Source organism: Rattus norvegicus, chromosome 3 (assembly GCF_036323735.1).
Source record: "Rattus norvegicus strain BN/NHsdMcwi chromosome 3, GRCr8, whole genome shotgun sequence".
NCBI lineage: Eukaryota > Metazoa > Chordata > Mammalia > Rodentia > Muridae > Rattus > Rattus norvegicus.
In genome coordinates, this window is record NC_086021.1 from 96,481,429 (window position 1) to 96,491,445 (window position 10,017).

Here is a 10,017-nt window from a genome sequence, read left to right on the forward strand (position 1 = left end):
TGCACTCATTGATAAGTGGCTATTAGCCCAAATGCTTGAATTACCCTAGATGCCTAGAACAAATGAAACTCAAGACGGATGATCAAAATGTGAATGCTTCACTCCTTCTTTAAAAGGGGAACAAGAATACCCTTGGCAGGGAATAGAGAGGCAAAGATTAAAACAGAGACTGAAGGAACACCCATTCAGAGCCTGCCCCACATGTGGCCCATGCATATACAGCCATCCAATTAGACAAGATGGACGAAGTAAAGAAGTGCAGGCCGACAGGAGCCGGATGTAGATATCTCCCAAGAGACACAGCCAGAATACAGCAAACACAGAGGCATATGCCAGCAGCAAACCACTGAATTGAGAATAGGACCCCCGTTGAAGGAATCAGAGAAAGAACTGGAAGAGCTTGAAGAAGCTCGAGACCCCATATGTACAACAATGCCAAGCAACCAGAGCTTCCAGGGACTAAGCCACTAACTAAAGACTATACATGGACTGACCCTGGACTCTGACCTCATAGGTAGCAATGAATATCCTAGTAAGAGCACCAGTGGAAGGGGAAGCCCTGGGTCCTGCTAAGACTGAACCCCCAGTGAACTAGACTGTTGGGGGGAGGGCGGCAAGGGGGGGATGATAGGGAGGGGAACACCCATAAAGAAGGGGAGGGGGGAGGGGGATGTTTGCCCGGAAACCGGGAAAGGGAATAACACTTGAAATGTATATAAGAAATACTCAAGTTAATAAAAAAAAAAAGAAAAAAAAAAGAAATACTCAAGTTAATAAAAAAAAAAAGAGAGAGAGAGAGAGAGAGAGAGGCTAGTGGTCAGTGCATATGATCACACCATATGATCAAAAATCAAGAAAGTAATATGTGATTTATTTAGACAGTGGAATATTTTAGTGATAAAGAAGTTATGTTATTTATAAGAAATAGAACCAGCAGAAAATAATCATATTATGCAAATTAAGAAAGACCACATGTTTCTCTCATTTATGAAGCTAGGTGTTATAGATAGATAGATAGATGGATAGATAGATACATACATACATACATACATACATACATACAGATGCGTAAAATCATTTGTTTATCAATGTATGATATGAGTATAAAGCACTCTCTAGACAAAGAGGAGAGAGGGGGATTACAGGGTTAGTATGTTGAAAGTACACAATACACTCAAATGGGAATGTCTTATGGCATCCTGTTCTGTCTACAATAAACATATGCCAATTCAAAATATTGTTAAAACAAAAACTTGAGTTCAAAGTTTTCAACGGAATAAATATGAGCATAAACCAGGTGCAGTCCATGGGCCTGGAGAGGAGGGAGAGCAGCAATTTAAGAAAAGGGAGGATAAAGAGCAGTAGGGAGGGGACACATGAGAAGAAAGCATGTGTAAAAATGCCATAGTACAATCCATCGTTCTGCATGTGTGACAATATACAGTTTTTTTTTGTAATGTAAGAAGGCATTCATGGGGGGAAAAGTGAAAAGAAAAAATTGGGACCAGGTTTCCCTCTGTGCTAATCTTGTGGCTTCTGTGGGGAGCTCAGAAATATGTCTGACACTGGGATTGGAATATCTTTTGCTGCCAGCAACTCCCGTGTTTTCAGACTTTACACCAAATATAGGACATTGAAAAGAACGGATGCCATGCTACGATTTCCCATGAATGCCCATGTTGTAAACATTTGAAAGGAACAATATGGTTTTCAGCATTGTCTTCATGTGGGTTCCCCAACAGTAGGAGTGAGACTGTCTGTGAAACTGTTGTCCTATGGATCCTGTTCCCCTAGCTGGCCTGCCTTTTGTGGCCTACTGAGAGAGTCCTGCAGTGACTCGATAGGGGTGGAGTGATAAAGAGAGAGGGGCCCTCCCCCTTCTGAAAGGAGAAGGGGAAAAAGGAATGGCAGGAGGATCTGCATGAGGGGATAGTGGAAAGAGAGGGGGCTGATATTGGGAGGTAAAATGAATACATAAATAATTGAATAAAACTTTTTATAAGAATTACAAATCAAACTCACTTCTTTTAAAGATCTAATCTTAGTTCCCAAACAAAAGCAAATAAAAAAAAACACAGTAAGGTAAAGCAAGATATAGATGTTTTTACATACAGGCAACATTAATTAGACTCACTAGATTATATTAAACATGTATGTAACAGTAATTAAAGATGATGTCATGAATTTAAAGCAAGAACATAGGTAGGGATATAAGAGGGGGGAGATAAAAATGATGGAGATACAGTATTTTTATGTATGAAATTCTCAAAATGTAAAATAAAAATTTTCTTTAAAGAGTGATATGATGTTAATGGTGATGATCATTATTATAATGATGTGAAGGAAATGCCATGTTTATAAAATACCAATTCATGCTAATTACAGGTACATTAGCTCATAATGTTATTTTGTGATAAAAAATTTAGTTAAATATTAACTAAAATTTGCTTTAAAGTTGTTGAACTAAAGTTGGGATTAGGTAGAACTCAAGTCAAAGTTTCTGTAACATAAAGCCTTTCTGCTTTATGAACCTGCACACTGCTTCTCCTGCATGTAAGCAAAATAAGCCAATTTCTTATACTTTTATTCACTGTCTTTTTTAACAAGAAGACAATTTTATTGGAGCTTAAAAGACAAACCCAGGGTAGCAAGCCATAAATGTTGTTAGCTCCTCAAAAAGGGGAGATGAGAAGGAGAAAAAACATGCCATTTGGATTAAGCTAGAAGGGAGACCAGCCACATGTTAGAGAGGGGAACATTAGAGAAAGAGTAAGGAAGCCCAGTATACCAGAGAGCATACTTACTCTGCCCAGCATTCAAAAAAGACAGGAGAAAAGAATTAAAAATAAAGTATTGTCTTTCTGAAGACTCAGAATAGCATGCCAACCTATGGAGGCTCATAGTAACAGCCTTCAACCGAAAATGAAGAGGAGAAAAAGCAGCAGCAGGAAGAGGAGAAGGGGAGGAGGGGGAGGGGGAGGGGGAGGGGGAAGGGGAGGAGGAGGAGGAGGAGGGGGAGGAGGAGGAGGAGGAGGGGGAAGGGGAGGGGGAGGGGGAGGGGGAGGGGAGGGGGAGGGGGAGGAGGAGGAGGGGGAGGAGGGGGAGGAGGAGGAGGAAAAGAAATCCTCCCGTTGATGGATAAGATTCAAGATGTGAAAAAGAAAAACTGTTTTAAGCACATTTCCTTGACCATAGAATAATGTGGAATAAAAATTTCAAATATAACTGTTGTCTTTTTATTGCCCAGTATATTTTCCACAAAACATAAACAAGCATCATTCTCATGAGTAATGTGTCTATTTACTTTTATTTTTCCATTTTAGTGATTATTTGTGAATATCAATCTACAATGAAGTTATAATAAGTAAAAGTCTGCTCTGCTTTTTGTCTCTTGAATAAAGAAAATATAGTTGTGAATGTGAGCATATTCTTCTAATTCTCTTTGAAAATATAGCAACTACCTTCACATGCACAAATACATGCCACATTACATATACACAGAAATACTGCTTACTGACAGTAAATTTATATATTTCAGGGCTTTTGTTTCTTTGTTAATTAGTTTGCTCATTTCATTTTTGGCCTGGCTTTGTTCTTGGTTTGGCTTTGGCCAGAGTCTGGGTGTGTGCTCCATTCTTACGATCTTCCTACCTGTGCTCCCAAGTGCTGGGAATACAGTCATGTACCAGGATGAACAGCAGTTCATCAACCTTCAAGTTCTGTTTGAATCTATATTGTCTTCAAGAACAGTCACTATTGGTGAACACAGATCTGATTTCATCTTCATTACTATAAAATAATCCATCATATGGGCTATATGATATTGAAGAAATCGCCTACCTAATTATTTCTGTTTTATCACCAAAAATGTGTTTTATTACCAAACATAATTTTACATGTTTCCATGACACACTCATGGGAAAGTTTTCTAAAAATCTTTAAGAAAATGAAACATTTAAGTTTTATTTTTAATAAATAGACACCATCAAACTACTCCTTGTAGTTGCTATGTCATGAGCAGTGTGAGAAGCCAGCCAGGCCTCATCTTTGATATCACTCGCACTGTCAAATATATTGGTCTTATGATAATATATGTTTATCATATTTGCATCCATGAACTATTAATGCCTTCATCTATTTGTCGCTGTATCTGTTGGTTGATTAACTTTGCTTTGCTCTTTGTAGACATGTTTCTTGTATTTCACTGTTTTTAGCTTCAGGATAGACTGCAAATATCTTCTCTGATCAATGACTGACTTTTAACCTGCCTGTGACATCTTATCATTCAAAAACACTTAATGATCTTATTATTTTCTCTCAATTCGATTGGCATACACAGTATGTGCTTCCACTGTGGCATTGTAAACACAGCTTGTTCCTGTGATTCTCCCCTCATACTCCTAGCACAGAGGCCTCCCTTCACATCCTTCTACTCCTCAGTCTGCTTTCTGCTTTCAGGTCACCTTTGCCAGATTGCTCCCCCAGGCTTCCTCAACATCTATCTCTTTTGTCCTTTTGTGATCTCCTGTCCAATTTCATACACTATAACTACAGTTGTCTCTTATATACATATGTATCAATATACTGAAGCCCTACATGTGAGAGAAACATTTTGTCCTTTTGAATCTGAGTTATCTTATTTAAAATGAAACATTTTTGTTTTTAAAAAATCAATTGATCTGTAAATCCATCTGCTTCTCATACTGCCTCTCAGAGGAGACCTTTTTATTACTAGGTCAAGCTCAAACAGTAATCAAACTCTGGAATGTACTTTAACCTAAACTAACCTAAAAGTCAGTATTCTAGATGAAATAGGACATACACAAGGAGGTCGTATATGAAGCTTGAGGACAAAAGACTTGTATCCTTTCAACAAGGCCATGATTTCAACCCCGACACCACGATACCACAAAGGATATATATATATGTAAAGAACAGGACCTGTGTTATTTAAATATACTTTACTCCTAGGTGGACTGAAATTAGCACAGTAGTTGTCAGGGACCTACGAAAATGAAGGATAAGTAAATAACTACTTAAGAAATAGAAAAATAAGAAAGTTTCCTAGAAATTGATGGTCAAGGTGGCTTACAGTAATTTGAATGTGGTTAATGTCACTGAATTCTGTAATTAAATGGGATGAAACACCATTCTATGGATTTATGTGTATATGCATGTGTAAAATATATACAGAACCATACATTAATGACTTTAGAAGATTAAAAAGTAAGAGGGATCCATGAGTCAGGTTGGTAGCAAACAAAGGCTCAAAAACAGGCAAAAACGACCAATCAATAAAATTGAGGACTGCTGACCATGGAACTAAAGGATCTGCTTTGCTGTGCTAGTCCTGGAATTCGAGACTATCTGCTGATTTCATTTAAATTCAAAGAATGCTAAGAAAAGATTCCACGTAAAGTTGCAGTGAGCTCTTTATCTCCACAGAGCCTGGAGGAGAGAGTGTAGTAGAATGTTCTTGCTTCTGTCCCTTAACTCTCAGGGTATTTTTACTCAATTACTTACCTGTGTGCCTTTCTCAGTGGTTACTGATCTAGAGCGTAGTACTGAAGTCTGAGTGCCAACATCCTCTGCCAGCAGACTCATAATGTGTCACATACATAATTACATTAAAAGAATGTGGCCATTCTAATGCTTAATTTCTACACAATCTTTGGTGCTAGAAATCCTTCCATTTAATCTCTTCAGCCATTTGCTGGTTTTTTAAAAAATAAATGAGTGCAATCAGAACATTTCCATTTCTATACCAGGTTCAACAATATCACAATCAGCAAACAAGCCCCAGAAAGAAATTTTCAAAGTCTTATAATTCATCTCAATCTAAATTACAACTTAGATGCCTACTTAATGCCAGCTGAATTTCTAAAATTAGCCACTGCTAATGATCTTTGAGGGTACCAAGTAGGAGTAAGCAAGAGATCTTGACTGCTGCCTTGGCAAAGACTTCCACAGAGACTAATACCAATCCTTTGGGTATTTGAGAGGCCAAAGCATGACCAGATTCTGCAGACTGTGGAAGTCTATTTAAAAGCATAGGTTCTCAACCATCCTAATGCTGCACCCCTTTATGAGCAACCAACAGTTGCTTATATTGTGGTGACCCTCTACCCTGCAATTATTTTCATTGCTAATTTATAACTGTAATTTTGCTACTGTTATGAATCCTAATTTAAATATCTGTGTTTTCCAATAGTCTTGGGCAGCCCCAAGAGAATCCCTGATTTAAGGTTTATTTAGGATCAAAGAAGAAAGAATCAAAGAGATGGGGAGTGGTCAGTGAGCAGCAACAGAAGCAATCATATGTCAACAAAGTGAAGATTTGTTTAGGAGCTGTTGCTGTTGATGTTGGTAGGTGTCTAAGGAGACAGATAAAGGGGAAGTTGAGTTAAAATAAAAGGACTTCTTTTGAAACAGTGCTCGTGGACTCCTAGAAAGCAAAGCATAAGCCAAATATAGAAAGAAAAAACAAGTTGATATATTCACTTGACTGTTTTTTGTTTGAATATGGTGATATTTTCTTGTTCAAATGTTTTCATTTAGTTTGAACTTGATAATAAAACAGAGAAAGGTAGTAAGAACTGGGTCCTAGAACTACAAAACCTCACAACAAGCTGTTCCTTAGCTTATTTTGGGAGGTAATCTCAACTCACAGTTGTAACCAAATGGACATTAATATCTAAATTGGAGAAATGTCTGGAAAAATAGTAATTCCAATGTCAGCTTATAGAGTCCACTGAATGCCCTGCTGTATAGTCCCAGAGGAAAGAAGCAATGAAGTATTCAATCTACAAACAGAGGAATCCACAAGCAACTAGACCCAGGTCAGTGTAAACTACAGCTTTTCCTCCAAATTTGTAAGCAGATTAACTTGACTCAGACAACTTCTCACAAAAGAGACCCTGTAGTTTTATACCAGTTAAGGTTTAATGTTTTCTATGAAAACAAATAAATGTAACATAACTTACTATAAAAAATACTTTCTGAAATTTATCTAAATCAGATAGTATTGAGAAAGAAGGCGCTTCTAAAGAATCTTACATGTACACTGATTATGAACATTTCTGTCTGTAACCACTCGTAGTTTTTCCCCTTCATAATTTCCACACAGTCACTTTGAAATTATGGCTTGTGAATGAATTAAACTCATTGAGAATTATTAGCGACAAAGCCCCACATAGAGGAACACTTAACATAACAGGTGTACTCCGGGACTTAGCCACCCTGAAAGCCAAAAGCGATTTCCTCCTTTTTGTTGGTCATAGGTCCCGATTATGAGCTTTGTAACCAAAGTTGTAAAAATTGTATGGATTGATTTTTTTGCAGATAATGTGTAAAGAGGGGAAATGGGGCAGAGGAAGATTTAAATCACAACATTGATAGCTCTGGAAAAGCCACATATAGTACATTTAAAAGAACACACTGCTGTATATCTTCAAATTTTATAGCACTTGGCAGTGAAAACTATAAATTCATGTTATTTTGACTGAAGTTATCCCCAAAAGGAAACAGCTTACTATAGTAGCTAAACCTCTCACTTATGTCTTGTCAATAAGTATAGAATGACCTTAATCTAAGTTATTTCATTTGCAAACGTTAGTGTAAAGCAGAGTTTGGCTTAACAGTGAACATGTCACTAGACATGATAGAAGTTTAATTTCAAACACATTTTATTTAATGTGTTTAATAAGTGGTACTAAGCAGACTTTGTACCACTTACATGTGCACTTTCAAAGATATAGATGAAGGAACCTGAAAGAATGGATGTGAATTGGGCATGAAACCTTTAGCTATAAAATGAAATGGATTATGCTAAAACAGGTGTAAGAAAGGTGTGTTCTTGACATTCAGAAGGAAAAAAGGTCAGTTTTAGCTGTGGCTGTCTTTAGGTGCAGGCATTCATTTGATAGAGAGGAATAATAGGCCACAGAGTATAGGTGCTTTTATTTGAAGAAGATTTATTTCTTTAGTATGGTGTACACAGATGAATTTCATAGAATATTGGTGTTTGTGAAACCACATTAGACAAATGTAACTTCAAAATAATTGTGATGTTGATTATATTTACCCTACAAAAACCCAATGAAGCCATGTCTGAGACTTGTTAGAATCTGGAAGTTTCCTGTGTAATCAATGAGAGTTGAATTTCTCCTCTTCCTCTTCCTCTTCCTCTTCCTCTTCGTCTTCCTCTTCCACTTGCACTTCTTCTTCCTCCTCCTCTTCTCCTTCTCCTCCTCCTCTTCCTCTTTTTCCTCCTCTTCTTCTTCCTCCTCCTCCTCCTTCCTTGAAAATAGATTCTTCTCTCAGTCAATACATCCCAACCAGTTTCCCTTCCCTCCACTCATCCTACCTCCCTACAACCTGCCGTTTTGACAAGCTCCACTTCCTCTCCATTTCCTCTTCAGAAAACAGCAAACCTCCAAGTGATGACAGCCAAGCAGAACAAAACAGGATATAATAAGGCAGTGTGAAATTACTCATGCAGGGACTGGACAAGTAACCCAAGAGTTCTTGTAGTATTTCTAAGGTCCTATCACTATTTCATGAAAATCCACTAGGAATAATCCAACTTATCCAATCTGATTTTTATGACTGCATGGGATGTGTTACTGTCTGTAGAGGTTAGCAGAAGTGCAGCTACAAAGATCTCAAGGTCCAGCAGTAATAAGATGATGGAGTATTTCAGTTTGTCATTTTAAATATCATTACTGAGACACCCTATGGTTTCTTTTCAGATGACTATACCCACAAAGCTATAGTAAATTAATGGAAAGGATGAGCAATGTCACAGAATTCATCCTCCTGGGCTTGACCCAAGACCCAGACCTGCAGAAACTCTTATTCATTGTGTGCTTAATAATCTACTTGATCACACTGGCAGGTAACATGCTCATCTCAGTCACCATCTTCATCAGTCCATCCCTGGCTACTCCCATGTACTTCTTTTTGTCCTACTTGTCCATCATAGATGGTTTCTACTCTTCTTCCATAGCACCCAAAATGATCTATGACTTAATCTCTGAGAAGAGCACCATATCCTTCAATGGCTGCATGACTCAACTTTTTGCTGAGCATTTTTTTGCTGCTGATGAAATCATCTTGTTGATTGCTATGGCCTATGATCGTTATGTAGCCATCTGCAAGCCCTTGCACTACATGACCATCATGAGCCGACCTGTGTGTATATTCCTAGTGGGTGCTGCTGTAATCTTAGGATTCATCCATGGAGCAATACAAACTTTATTTATGGCCCAGTTACCCTTCTGTGGTCCCAATATCATCAACCATTTTATGTGTGATTTAATACCACTCCTGGAGTTGGCCTGCACTGACACACACACTCTGGGGCCCCTGATCGCTGCCAACAGTGGGTCACTGTGTTTGCTTACTTTCTCTATGCTGGTTGTTTCCTATGTGGTCATCCTTCGCTCCCTGAGGAATCACAGTTCAGAAGGGCGTCGCAAAGCTCTGTCTACCTGTGCCTCTCATGTCACTGTTGTTGTCTTATTCTTTGTACCTTGTTCTTACCTGTACCTAAGGCCCATGACCTCCTTCCCCACTGACAAAGCTGTAACTGTGTTTTGCACCCTAGTGACACCTATGCTGAACCCTTTAATCTATACCCTCAGAAATGAGGAAGTCAAAAGGGTTATGAAGAAGCTCTGGGGTCAAATGAGGAAAGTTCATGATAAGTAAATCTGGTGATTTGTATATTTAGAAACAATGTCTAATGCAATTTTATGGACATTTCTTCTCTTTCTGAAATGAATAAAATTTAAGATAGTCAATTTTCTTCTGCTTCAAGGTTTAATTGGTGATGTGCAGTCTCATAATATATGTAAACGAAGTCCGTAATCAAATCAATGTAGCAAATTTTCCACCCCATTAAAATGTATCATCCATTGTGTTGAGATTCTTTAACTCCTTTCTTTTTGTTCTTCATAAAATAAATTAAAAAGTGTTCTGAACCTGGCTACCCCCTCTACTTAGAACTCATTCCTT

General features: G+C 37.9%; 1 protein-coding gene across 1 annotated transcript; it reads left to right on the forward strand.

The window, feature by feature from the left end:
* Positions 1-8,781: 8,781 nt before the first annotated feature.
* Or4c52 (olfactory receptor family 4 subfamily C member 52) lies at positions 8,782-9,711 on the forward strand. The gene has a single exon (NM_001000363.1). The coding sequence runs from the start codon at positions 8,782-8,784 to the stop codon at positions 9,709-9,711; it is 930 nt and encodes a 309-aa protein (NP_001000363.1).
* The last annotated feature ends 306 nt before the right edge of the window (positions 9,712-10,017 follow it).

Excerpts from the sequence above, each read along its gene's own strand:
- Or4c52 (NM_001000363.1), top strand. The coding sequence starts at position 8,782 with ATGGAAAGGATGAGCAATGTCACAGAATTCATCCTCCTGGGCTTGACC.